The sequence below is a fragment of the Colletotrichum siamense genome (assembly GCF_013390195.1).
Source record: "Colletotrichum siamense strain Cg363 chromosome Unknown KSG_Cg363_contig07, whole genome shotgun sequence".
NCBI classification, from domain to species: Eukaryota; Fungi; Ascomycota; class Sordariomycetes; order Glomerellales; family Glomerellaceae; genus Colletotrichum; species Colletotrichum siamense.
In genome coordinates, this window is record NW_023501020.1 from 2,683,024 (window position 1) to 2,695,643 (window position 12,620).

Sequence of the window (12,620 nt, forward strand, 5' to 3'; positions counted from 1 at the left end):
TGCAGTCACAAGATAGAGAGGCCTACGGGTCTTCGTGGCCATCGGATGAGGCTACACGGGTTGGGGATGCTGGATTCCAGGCAGCGCGAACATGCGGAAACTGGAAAAAAATTCAAACTCCTTGGAAAATTGTCATACATCTTGGCATAGTCAAAGCCCCTCGGAAACAACCTATTTTTGAAAGCACTGGAGTTTTCACAACCATCCCGGCAACGACATGGACCCTACTTAACAGCCAGACAATGTCCAACATGGCAAGGTGTCTCAACCCCGAGAATATCCAAGGTATGCACTGCTTCCTATTGGGAGAGAGTCTCGGCTTGTCATTTGGCGTAAACTCCAAGTTAAACTCCAAGTGCCCGACCATGGTGAAGCTCACTGAGCGAGGCTTCCACATCCAAATCAACATGTTGGGTATTCCGTCTGTTGTCGGCTTCTTTTCAGGTCATTGCGGTATACAGGGCTACAAGGAATGCAAATTTCGTTATATTTGTCTTTTACATTGTCGCTTTGTTGCTTCTCTCGTTGAAGGGCTCCCTGAGAAGAAAATGCCCGGATCAGAGGTTACATGATGGCCTCCGGCTCCAAGCCTTTGCTTGGGGCTTTGTTCTGGACAGTACGTCTTCGTCCCCTTAACTCTTCGCCATCGCCCATTTCGACTCATGTAATACTCGTACTATCGACACTTTTTTCAACCGACACGATTCCAGGTCTGTGTGAAGTAAGCAATAGTTAGTCAGTTGACAACCCCGGATATACGGCAAGCGTGGGAGGTTTCGATGCCCTGGAGTCGGGAGGTGGTGTTCGGGAAGGCGTCGACGGCCCGATGCATGAGACGGCGCTCAAGCTTATCGCCTAAAATTGGACGTAATGCCTATTAGACAGAAGCGAGGCGTGTATTGGTGGTTCTGTGCCTGTCGCCCAAGGGCCTTCCTTGTGCGGGGTAGCTGCTCGAAGGTGGGCAGTTGGTGGGGGGCCTATCAGAGCCTGCCCTTCTGGGAACTCACCCAAGGGCCCGGGTCTTATCAATCATTCCACTTGGCCGCCGGTCCAGGCCCGAGGGCGGCCACCAGCGCTTTTTTTTTTTTTCTTTCCTCTTTCTCCCGTCTGATTGACGGGCCTGGGCGCCCGGGCGCGGGCGCACACGCTGACTGCCGCTATCTCTGGCAGGTGGTGCTGGGGGACGGGAACTCTGGTCTGGTCTGGGGGGTGGGCGCCACATTACCGTCTTTAGCTGACTTGAGGAATTTAATCTCTTTCCGTCCTTCTCATCAACAACTTCCCCAGACTTTTGTTTGTTTTGCGTGTCATTGAGAGATTCTGGTTTGAAAGTCCCAGCTCGCCAGGATGCATCTCGTACCAAAAGAGGTCTGTACCCCAACTGTCTCTCTCGCGCGCTCTCTTACACATCCCTGTCGCCTTGGCGGGCCAGAGCAAACTGAACGGCACGTTAACGGGGGACGTCGTGATTGTAGCTCGATAAGCTCACCATTTCTCAATTGGGCTTCCTGGCCCAGCGCCGCCTTGCCCGGGGCGTCAAGCTTAACCACTCGGAAGCAACGGTACGAAAAGCCCTTCACGCGGTGATATCGCTGCCGTCCAATCTCGCGTGCGCTAACACCAACTGCAGGCTCTCATTGCGAACAACTTGCAAGAGCTCATCCGCGATGGCAACCATACCGTCGCCGACCTCATGAGCCTGGGTGCCACCATGTTGGGAAGACGTCACGTCCTCCCCGCTGTGTGTAGTACCCTCCATGAGATCCAAGTCGAGGGCACCTTTCCCTCAGGTACCTACCTCGTGACAGTCCACAGTCCCATCTCGACAGACGATGGTGACCTGGCCCGCGCCTTATACGGGAGCTTTCTCCCTATTCCTAGTAACGACCTCTTTGCCTTGCCCGAGGTGACAGTATATGAACCTAAGAAGCAACCCGGTGCTGTGGTTGTGGCCTCAAAACGAGTCACACTAAGCGAAGGCCGCAATCGCATCAGACTCAAGGTGACGAGTAGAGGTGACCGTCCCATCCAAGTCGGCTCACATTACCACTTCATCGAGACGAATCCCCAGCTTGAGTTTGACCGTGAAAAGTCGTATGGCTACCGCCTGGACATCCCGGCAGGCACCTCGGTGCGTTTCGAGCCTGGCGACGTCAAGACTGTGACGCTTGTCGAGATTGGAGGACACAAGGTCATCCGCGGCGGCAACAGACTTGCAACAGGAGGCGTCGAGCTTTGGAGGGCAAAGGAGATTGTCGAGAAGCTTCAGCTGGCCGGCTTCGCCCACGCCCCCGAGCCGGAGGCCATCCTCAACTTCACTGAGCTGTACCAGATGGAGCGCTCTGCCTATGCGACCATGTTCGGCCCCACGACTGACGACTTGGTGCGTCTCGGCAGCACCGACCTTTGGATCCGGGTTGAGAAGGACTTTACCGTGTATGGAGACGAGTGCAAGTTCGGCGGTGGTAAGACGCTGAGAGAAGGAATGGGCCAAGCGACGGGCCGCCCGGATTCGGAGTCATTGGACATGGTTGTGACCAACGCGCTCATCGTCGACTGGTCCGGCATTTACAAGGCGGACATCGGTGTCAAGAACGGCATGATCTCGGCCATCGGCAAGGCGGGCAACCCGGATGTCATGGACGGCGTGACGCCCGGCATGATCGTCGGCAGCTGTACGGACGTGGTGGCCGGCGAAGGCAAGATCATCACCGCCGGCGGCATCGACACCCACATCCACTTCATCTGCCCCCAGCAGGCAAACGAGGCTGTCGCGTCGGGCATCACGACGATGCTCGGCGGAGGCACCGGCCCCAGCGCCGGCACGAGCGCAACAACCTGCACGCCCGGCAAGAACTACATGCGCGAGATGCTCCAGGCCTGCGACTCGCTGCCCCTCAACATCGGCATCACCGGCAAGGGCAACGACTCCGCGCCCGAGGCCCTGCGCGATCAGGTCCTGGCCGGCGCCTGCGGCCTCAAGCTCCACGAGGACTGGGGCACCACGCCCGCGGCCATCGACACCTGCCTCAGCGTCTGCGACGAGCTCGACATCCAGTGCCTCATCCACACCGACACCCTCAACGAGTCCGGCTTCGTCGAGTCCACCATCAACGCCTTCGCCGGCCGCACCATCCACACGTACCACACCGAGGGCGCCGGCGGCGGCCACGCCCCGGACATCATCTCCGTGGTAGAGCACCCCAACGTGCTGCCCTCGTCCACGAATCCCACGCGGCCTTACACTCGTAACACCCTGGACGAGCACCTCGACATGCTCATGGTCTGCCACCACCTCTCCAAGAACATCCCCGAGGACGTCGCCTTCGCCGAGTCGCGCATTCGCGCCGAGACCATCGCCGCGGAGGACGTGCTCCACGACCTCGGCGCCATCAGCATGATGTCCTCCGACTCCCAAGCCATGGGCCGCTGCGGCGAGGTCGTCCTGCGCACCTGGAACACGGCGCACAAGAACAAGGTCCAGCGCGGGTTCCTGCCCGAGGACGAGGGCACCGGCGCAGATAACTTCCGCGTCAAGCGCTACGTGTCAAAGTACACCATCAACCCGGCCGTCGCGCAGGGCTTCGGCCATCTCGTCGGCAGCATCGAGGTCGGCAAGCTCGCCGATCTCGTCGTGTGGGACCCGGCGTGGTTCGGCACCAAGCCCACTCTCGTCATCAAGAGCGGTCTCATCGCGTCGGCGCAAATGGTAAGCCTCACCTCATCCTCACTCAACTTGGAACTGTAACTGACTCCCCACTCACCAGGGCGATCCAAACGCCTCGATCCCGACGGTGCAGCCCATCATCGCGCGGCCCATGTTCGCGCCCCTGGTCCCGCCGTCGTCCGTCCTCTTCGTCTCCGCCGCGTCCATCGAGTCGGGCGCCATCGCCTCCTACGGCCTCAAAAAGCGCGTCGAGGCCGTCCGCAACTGCCGCAACGTCGGCAAGAAGGACATGCGCTACAACGATAGCATGCCCAAGATGCGCGTCGACCCGGAGAGCTACGTCGTCGAGGCCGATGGCGAGGTCTGCCGCGCCGACCCGGCCGAGGAGCTGCCCTTGACGCAGGCCTTTTACGTGTACTAGAAAGAGAGAGAGAGAGACAGAGAGAAGAGGGGGAAAAGCAACGCAACGCAACGAAACGTAACGCGTATTTAACTTGGCAGCAGCAGTAGCATGGAGTCAATGGAGTAGCAAGGGAACTTGTAGTCGCCGGTGGGTTGGATGAGTAACACGGCATATTAATTGTTAAGCAAGTGAGGGGAAGAAGGGAGCACGCAAAGCACGTCGTTTGGTTTGGGAGAACATTGTTGGGGAAGTTGCCAAGCATGAGCATGGGAGTCTTAATGACATGGATACACGCAGTATGAATCAGCCAAAAAAGCAATATAACCTCTTTCCTTAACCTTGGCCGAGGAGCAGTGAGTTTAACATGACGCTTTTCATTTGAACGCACGCCTTAATCTTCAGCGAGAAGCGGTGAGATCACTTGACTACCTTATCTACTGCAGTTAGAACGACATGAAGAGCCCACATGGGTTAATAGTTCAGTCAATCAGCTCAAATCATTCCTCAACTACGGTGTTTGAAACATCGAAGTCACATGACATGAACGAGTAACGATCAATTCTTTGTTGATTCATGTCCGTCATAATACATACAGGACACCCAGAGGGGTTCAACGTATAAAAACAAATGCCGACCAGACCAGATCCCTGAAGCCGTCGATCCACCTCGCTCACCATAGCTTGAGCGTTTTGTATACCTCGCCTACCCTTAGAGATCCTTAACCACGCCTGTAAAAAATCATACACGCCATGCGCAAATGTGCGCAGCGATTCCAAGGACCCAAGCAGAAGTGGTCCTGTTCCCCAGTCCGGTCCTTTTGGCGCAACCGCCAACACTACGGGGCCACCAGAGGCCAGCAACGGACCGCGAGCAGTGAGGTATCATCTTTGCAAAAACCCAGAAACCCAGAAACCAGAAGAGAAGAAAAGCGAAAGGAAGACAACATTTAGTTCTTCTTCTTGCTGCGGCTCTTCTTGGCAGTGGCAGGCTCCTCAACGGCGTCGGCAGCCTTGGTTGATGTGCGGCGGCGCTTCTTGTCAGGGCTGGCGGGGGTTGTGGTGTTCTTAGCATCGGCCTCAGCGGCCGGAGTGGCAGTCTTGCGCTTGCGGGTGGAGGCGGGCTTCTTAGGGGTCTTGACGGGGGCGGGAGCCTCCTCCTCATCGTCATCCTCGCCGACGGCATCAACGGAAGCGCCCTGGGTGAGCTGGTCGGCAATAGCATCGTTCTCATCGGCAACAGCCTCAGAGGGAGCAATCTGGATGCTGTGCTCCTCGGCGTACTTCAGGGCAGCCTCGTCATCCATCAGCCTGGCATCCTGGTTGCCACCCTGCTTGTAGGCATGGACGCGGGCCTGGTACAGGCGCAGGTTGTACTGGTAAGCGTTGTTCCAGCCAGCCTTCTCGACAGGGTTCATGGCCTTCCAGCGGCGCTGGCCCTCCTCCTGGACAGCACCCTTGGGAGCCTGCTCACCAAGGTCGCTAGCAATGATGGGGCGGGCAGTCTGCATGTACAGGAAGTAGGGGGTCAAAGGACGCTTAGGAGCGTTGGGGTCGTGGGTGCGCTTCTTGCGCTCCTTCTTCTCCTCAACCGGGGCAGGCTGGTAGGGAGCGCCGGGTTGGAGAGCCAGGGCTGGCAGTCCCATGTTCTGGGCAACGGCATGCTCAAGGTTGAGAAGAGGAAGGTCAATGCCGGGAATGCCCTCGTTGGCAGGCTCGCCAAGAAGCAGGCTGGTCTGGCGGTAGTAGTCCTCAGAGAAGTTCTTAATGAGCTCAAGGATGGTGATGAGGCGCTGGTGGACCTGAACAGTATGGTCAGCATCATGTTTGAAGCAAGTCTCAGTGTGTATGAAAGTGAGCAATGAAGCTGTAGCTGAGCTTGAGAGCTTGTGTGGGTCGCAAGTGTAAAGCAAGACGCGGGTTTGACATGAGAACATGTAAACATCGGCGGTAGTGCGCCGCGCCTGGCGCAAAAAAGCAGCTTTGCGAGGGGCAGATAAGGCCTGCTCAATTGCGCGGACTTGGCATTCGCAGGGAAAATTGTGTGAAAATTGGGCACGGCACAGAGAAGAGGAGGAAAATTGTGCAAAAAAGCAGGATGCGCGCGTTGATCATGGGTGCAATGTTTTGATGCTGAGAACCAAAGCGCGTAGGCCATGCAAGGTGAAGCTGGGGCGGACTCGACTCCGGGGCGTTCTACCCGTTCTGGTGTCGGTCCTGGGACAGGGCAGGCCGAATATTCGGTGGGAGTGAATGGGCAGGACGTGGTAAAAATCCTCTTACCGAATCGCGGACGCGGATGAAACCCTCGACATCAATGTGCCTGTGAGGGATTTGGACGGGAGCAACAGGCTGAGCAGGAGCGACGGGGACGGCGGCGACGGGAGGCTTGGGGGCCTCGGCGGCGACCTTCTTGGATGGGCGGGGCATTGTGATGGTGTTTTTGGCGAGTGTTGTTTTTTAGGCCAGTGAGCGCTGTAGTGAAGATGCTTTGATGCGCGACGATGGTAGCGAAGCTCGCTGAAGAAGTTGGGGGCTGGTGGTGGAGGAGTTTGGGAGAGGTGCCTGGGAAAGTGAAGAAACGGGGGAAAAAAGAGGGAAGGGAAGGGAGGTCGGGGGAGGGCCTGAGCCGAATATGTAGTGCAGCCTGCCGGGGAGGGGGTAGCGAGTGATCTGGTGCACTCAGGTCTTGGGGGATGGGGGGGGCCGCAGGAGGGGGAAAAAAATTCGGGCAGGTGCGAGTCCGCCCAAATAAAATAAAAATTGGGAGTGACGGGCCTGCCGCTGGTAGTCAGCCTGGCCGCTACCCAGGGCTCCAGCCCAAAAGTGCAGCTGGGCCAGCTGTCCCGGTGTCCAGGCCTTCCGAACAGCAGCCCTTTTCTCCTCACTGCTCGTCCTCCCCCCGTCACTTCTGGGGAGCTGTCCTCTCTGGCACCCCATTACGAACCTTCTCTCGTTCAATCACATCATGCGACACGTAAAAAGTGCCTGACACCCCTGCAGCCCCCCGAGAGGCGGCATCCACCCAGGGCCTCTAATCAGTAAAAGACGAGAAAAAAATCCCTCGACCATCGCCCGATCGGTCTCTCGTCTGGCTCTGCTGCCCCAGCCAGCAGCAGTAGGCAATTGCTGATGCGCCGCCCCTCAGCATCGTGTTCTTTTTTTTTTTTTTTTTTTTTTTTGTGCACTTTCATTGTGAGCGACCCTCTCCACCTCTGGCACAGGGCAGCAATAGCACCACCTCGTGCTCAGCGAAATCTTTGCTTCAGCTCCCTTCAGCCCAGGTGTCCTAAAGCTCCCGGTTCCATTTTCTCAGAACGCACCCATTTACCGCAAACCTAAGTGTCCGTTTCTCAGCAGACTACAGTAAACAGCACCCAACTGCCCAGACGGCTAGCCACAATGAGGCCAGAACAGCACAAGCACACACAATCCAGGCCGCCTCAGACACCCTACACGATCACACCCCAACGCAGGGCCATTGAGAGGGCGAGGCTTGGTGCTGCAAGCTTTCCTCTACCGTACCCGCGGCCCGCCTGGCACTTCCCTTACCTCCCGGTCACCGCAAAAGGTAGGCAGGTACCTGCATCAGGTACCTACCGTGCCTGACTGAGGTGACTGGACTTCGCTGCTCTCGAGGTGCCGCCTAGGACCTAAACCTCCCGACCACCAAAGCCTTGTTGTGCCTTTGCTGTATCCTGCTATCGCCCAAGTTGCGACGCGTTGGCAATTGCTTCTTATTCTTGGGAGCAGCCGTATGGCTTTCTGGGCATTTACTAACTGTCCAGATCGATGCGAACACGTGCATCTCTCGTTCGTGGCCGTTGCGGATGTCTCAATCCTCTGGGCGCGCCCTCTATCCTGCTGGACCTCGATCTGATGCTCTGGCGATACCTGCACAGAACTTCCAGCGGAGTGGTAATGGTGACGGGATACTTTTCGTTGCGCCCAATTTTCTGGCGGGCGCCCACATTTCCTGCGTGTGCACCATCACACCTCAATTAGCGATGATGCCCTGTCGCCCAATGAGGGGCCCAGGATGGGGGCACTCGCTGTGGCTTCGCCTGAGGGGAACCGGAAAGAACAACAAGAAAAAAACAAACCCGAGCTGACCAGGGGTGCGAACACTCCTGTCGGCCTAGGTACTCCAGGAACCGTACCTGCTTCGGCGGGACTCTCTCTCTCTCTCTGGGCCGCCCAGCACATCCGAGGCACCTTGCCCATTAAAGCAGCAAGACCTCTGGCAGGTCAGTGTTGGGCGCCTGTCCCCGCCTGTGTGTGCCTGAACAGAGCGGCCGCCGTTGCAAGCGATGGGCTTCCCTCTCGTCTGACCTGAGGAACCTCTGAGGGACAGGGTGACGAGCTTCCTCGCCGTCGTCTGCGAGTCGAACACCCCCAAAGCCCCCGAGAAAATCCCTTGTTCTCCCGACCACCCCCGACAGCGGCCGACAGCGGCCACATTCTGAGGCCTTCCCCACTGTCCTGCTTATTGCTGCTGTGTTTTCCTCCCAAACTTCAGAGCTGAGGCCCCGTTATCGCACCACCAGGCTTCCACCCTTCGACCCGACCTGCTCGCTCGCGTCCCCAAGGCCTAAGGGCACACAAAGCAAGCTGTCCTCGTCGGCGGTTGCCTTATTCGAAGTCCCCTCAAAAGGCACAATTTTACTGAGGTGCCCTCCTGCCGAGGCGCTTTCCCTCGGCCCTCTCCTTCAGATGGCTCCTGGGTTAGGTACTCTCAGCGACGTACCCCATATTCAGTCGACTCAGGCCCAGCTGTCGCTGAATTGTTGAGAGCCTTGGGTCCGTCGATTCCCACGTCTGTTCTCCTCCCCGCCCTCTCTTATGTCGGGCCTGAGGGATCAGTGATCAGCCGGCAAAGAGAGAGGACCGCGTTGAAAGCGGGGTGCGTCAGAAGGCCGCCTGGAGAGTTTTCCAGCTCCCTCTCCGTCTCTCTTTCTCTGTAGACTCTGTAGATTTGCCGCTGATCCCATCCACACGTTCAGCGCCCTTCGTGCCTCCCTCCGAGTCTCAGCTGTGGTAGAACTTGTCCCTCCGTCCAGACTCTGCTCGCCCAGCGCCGACTTCTTACCCGATCGCTGTTCTTTTAGGGTCAACAGCGCCTCGCTTCACATGCCAACATTCCATTCAGAGGCGCCCCGTTCTGACCAGCAAAACCCAGCAATCTGCCTGTGACTTTGGTGACTGAACAATTCCTCTGCCATCGACGACCCGAGCCCCAAAGGCCTCCTGGGTAGCGCAGGCGTCTTCCACCACAGCCGTGTCGTCCTGTTCCATCCTCCTCAGTCGATGCCGTCGCAATTAGGTGGTCGTTCAACTGTCCAGCGCCCACCAGGGCTTCGGCATATCAACTGGACCTACCTTATCCAACTTGATCAAGACCTGTTCTCGCAAGTGGACGCTTCTTTTGACGTTCCCTATTAATGGAAGCCATGGCATGGTCCTTTTAACAGCGTCGAACTCGGCTTTGGGCAGCCCAGATTGCTGGCCGAAGCCAGCATCCCCTCTGTACAAAGGCACCTACCGTCCTCGCTTTACCATCTGTCTCACATCTCGCGTTCGCTCTCATTCACATTCGCATACGCCAGCTGTTCTCGAATCGACTCAAGCTTGCCAACTGCCTTCTTCCCCAGCGTACCTCATTGTAGGCATATGAGCCGTGATCAGGGCGCCAGCCGACAGCTCGGTCTAGGCATGCTCAGCAGGCTTGAGGTCCCGAATGTGCTCTGATCGAACAGATTGCGGTCTTTTTTGATCATCACTATCGTTGTATCTCCTGTAACCTGCGTAGGTGCTGCGATGTTAGAGTTATCTTGGTCAATACGGCTATCAGTAGAGGTGCAGGTGGTGGCAACGCGTACCCCTACACGCGTTGTTGTTCTACGCACATACTCTCCGCACAACGGCAACGCAATGCCGCAAGTGACCACCGCCTCGCTGGCCAGGCACAGCACATGGCTGTAACGGGCAGCCTGCCCCAAAGTGATGGAGGTGATGGCTTGCACTTTCACCGAGGCCACCGATTGGTCACCGAACTTCACCGAGCTAGGCTCTCAGCGCTGGCCTAGTGCATGCCTGATGCGACATCTTATCTACCTACTGCCTGCCTAAGTGCGTGTATTTCTCATCAGGCAGCGCTCATGATAGCAGGCTTTTGGGGGCGACCTCTGAGCAAAAAACCGGATATGTCCAAGACATTCGCCGATGCAGGACATAGATTTGCGCAGCCTACCACTCTGATGTTAGACGATGACACGCGTACTGCGTAAACAACAACCCTCCCAAAGACCATCTCCTCTGCACAGAGTTCAATGCTCAGATGAGCATGCTGCTGGTGATCTCCGTATCTAGCAGGGGCTATTATGGCCATTGGAAACTGAATCGCGCGCATGGCTCCTTGAGTTACTCTCAGAGGGCCGGTTGTTGAGGCGGCTGCGCGACCACGTTTTCTCGCTTACCTGCCCGAACCACAACATCGTGGCGCGAGCATTGTACCGAGCCACAGCGCGCCCCTCTGTAACGGCATGTCTCATGGCCCCATCTCTCGCGACGAGGGGCGGCTTCCACACACGCGTCGAGGACTGTTCCTGTCCAGTGAGGCGCGGTGAGCATATTCACTGTGGCATGTGTGATGAACCGACAGACTACGCATTTCAATGTTTCCGATAAGCACAGAGAGCCTGTCCAGTGTCGAGTATTGGTTGTGGTGTAACTTGGGTAGGGCACTTATGATGCAAGGCACGCCTCCTCTGTCGATGGTGGCTCTGGGAGGAAGCTGTGTAACGGTCGTTGTCTTGGACCGTGTTTGCGACCGAGGGAGCGAGAGTGAGTCTCTCTGCGTGGTGTTCAGGGCATTTTTTGTCACTTCCTAGCAAGACTTAAAGCTCAGTTCCGGATGTCGTCACTCCTCTCGACACGAGAGACCAGCGACGACGGCGACAGCCACGAGGCCGTCGATTACTGCATCGTTGGATGATGGTTAAAAGCGCCTATTGACTAGAGCTGTCAGCTAGCTCTCCGTGTGCGCACACAGTGAAGCATCGATGCACAGTGGAAGCTGGCAAAAGCTGCCCCTCCTCCCGTGACACCAGGTGAAAGCCCCCCTCCCATCCCCCTTCCCTTCCCTTCCCTGGGCAGTGGGAGCTGGCCTTGACCGCGCCGACCGTCTCATCCCGTTTTGAAACGCGACCCCCATCGGTTTTGATGGGGACCTCAGCTCGCTGGAGGCAGCCCATTGGCAGCGGGCCAACCCCGCGACCCTCCAACAGCCGCGATGAGGTAAAAGCACTGGTGGCATGCGGGCAGCGGTCGCCCTCTGCCGCCGCGCAGATGGCAGGCAGGCCCAGCACCCGACGACGCTAGGCACAAGACGAGAGATGGATGGACGTGACAGGGTTCGTGGCCATCCGAAGAAAGGTGATTTTCAGTTTCCTATTTTCAGTTTGGGTTCGCCTCAGCCCTCGCTGAAAGTATGAACGCTGGCCAGGGCGAGCAGCTGTCGATTGCTCATCCGAGACTGAGCTTGTTTGCGCATCATTGACCCCCGTAGTTACCCACACCAGCATTAATAAAAGCATTTTCGGGTGAAGAAAAAAACAGTTGATGAGATGACCCTCTCTCAAGAAAAACGGAAAGTCTTGGGACGTATCTGCAGCTTCCAATCCCACCTTAATCTGAGGTGTGAATTAGCACCGTGTTTAGATGTACCTTCCTGCTATCCGTGTTGAGGCGTGCGCCTTCCGCCGTCGTTCAGATAGAGCGTGAAGGGGGAAAAAAAAATGTACCTAGACTGTCGTCGGGTGCAAACTAAGACTGCGTCATCTCACCAACACCCGCAGGCGTTATCAAACCATCGGCGGCCACAAATTATCGGATTTCCTGGTATCTAGGCACGCAAACCAAGTCACAGCAAGGCACCGTGCCTTTTCACTCCTCGCGGTTCACCTAACACAGCCTTCAGCTGGCCAAGGTCTGTCTGACGCGCCCGCCGGACAGTTAAGCACAACAGCATCCCGAGGACCGACGATCACCTACCGAATCCACAGCTGGCTTGAGCTTGATGCAGACCCCTGCCCCATTCCGACGTGCATCTACCGCGTACCGCCAGTCGCCGGCTACCTCAGATACCTCGTTCGTGTATGTAAGTTGCCTACTGCTCCCAGGTACCCGTGCTCTCAGCGCCGCCGTCCAGCAATTCACCAAACTCGCAACCATCCCCCTGTCTTGATTCAAGCTCCCAATCGGCATCCGCAAGCCCCTCTACACAGTCCGCTGGCATTGGTGGGGGATTGTCTTGGCAGCAGCTATTGCGCAGTAGTATGATGCCATGGCACCTGGGGCTTGGACCACAGACCACCTCCGGTCCCTCTTTGACGCTGGCAGGTGGGATGTGAGAGGTGGGAGGGAGGGGCAGACAGACACAAGCATCAGATCGCGGATTGGACTGGCCTGGATCTGGCCTGGCCTCTGCTGCGTTACTGGAGCACCGTCCGCTTGTTTGATTGTCATTCTGGCTTCTGATAGCTCCGACTTCCAA

At 57.2% G+C, this 12,620-nt stretch overlaps 2 protein-coding genes across 2 annotated transcripts; one reads left to right on the forward strand and one right to left on the reverse strand.

Moving 5' to 3' along the window:
* Window positions 1–571: 571 nt before the first annotated feature.
* ure1 (Urease) lies at window positions 572–4,088 on the forward strand (the record flags this gene model as incomplete). Its single annotated transcript, XM_036642885.1, has 3 exons — window positions 572–616; window positions 1,631–3,709; window positions 3,768–4,088. 3 exons carry the CDS (start codon window positions 572–574, stop codon window positions 4,086–4,088), a joined length of 2,445 nt encoding a protein of 814 aa, XP_036491587.1.
* A 928-nt stretch (window positions 4,089–5,016) lies between these two features.
* HMO1 (High mobility group protein 1) lies at window positions 5,017–6,496 on the reverse strand (the record flags this gene model as incomplete). Its single annotated transcript, XM_036642886.1, has 2 exons — window positions 5,017–5,868; window positions 6,350–6,496. 2 exons carry the CDS (start codon window positions 6,494–6,496, stop codon window positions 5,017–5,019), a joined length of 999 nt encoding a protein of 332 aa, XP_036491543.1.
* Window positions 6,497–12,620: the final 6,124 nt, after the last annotated feature.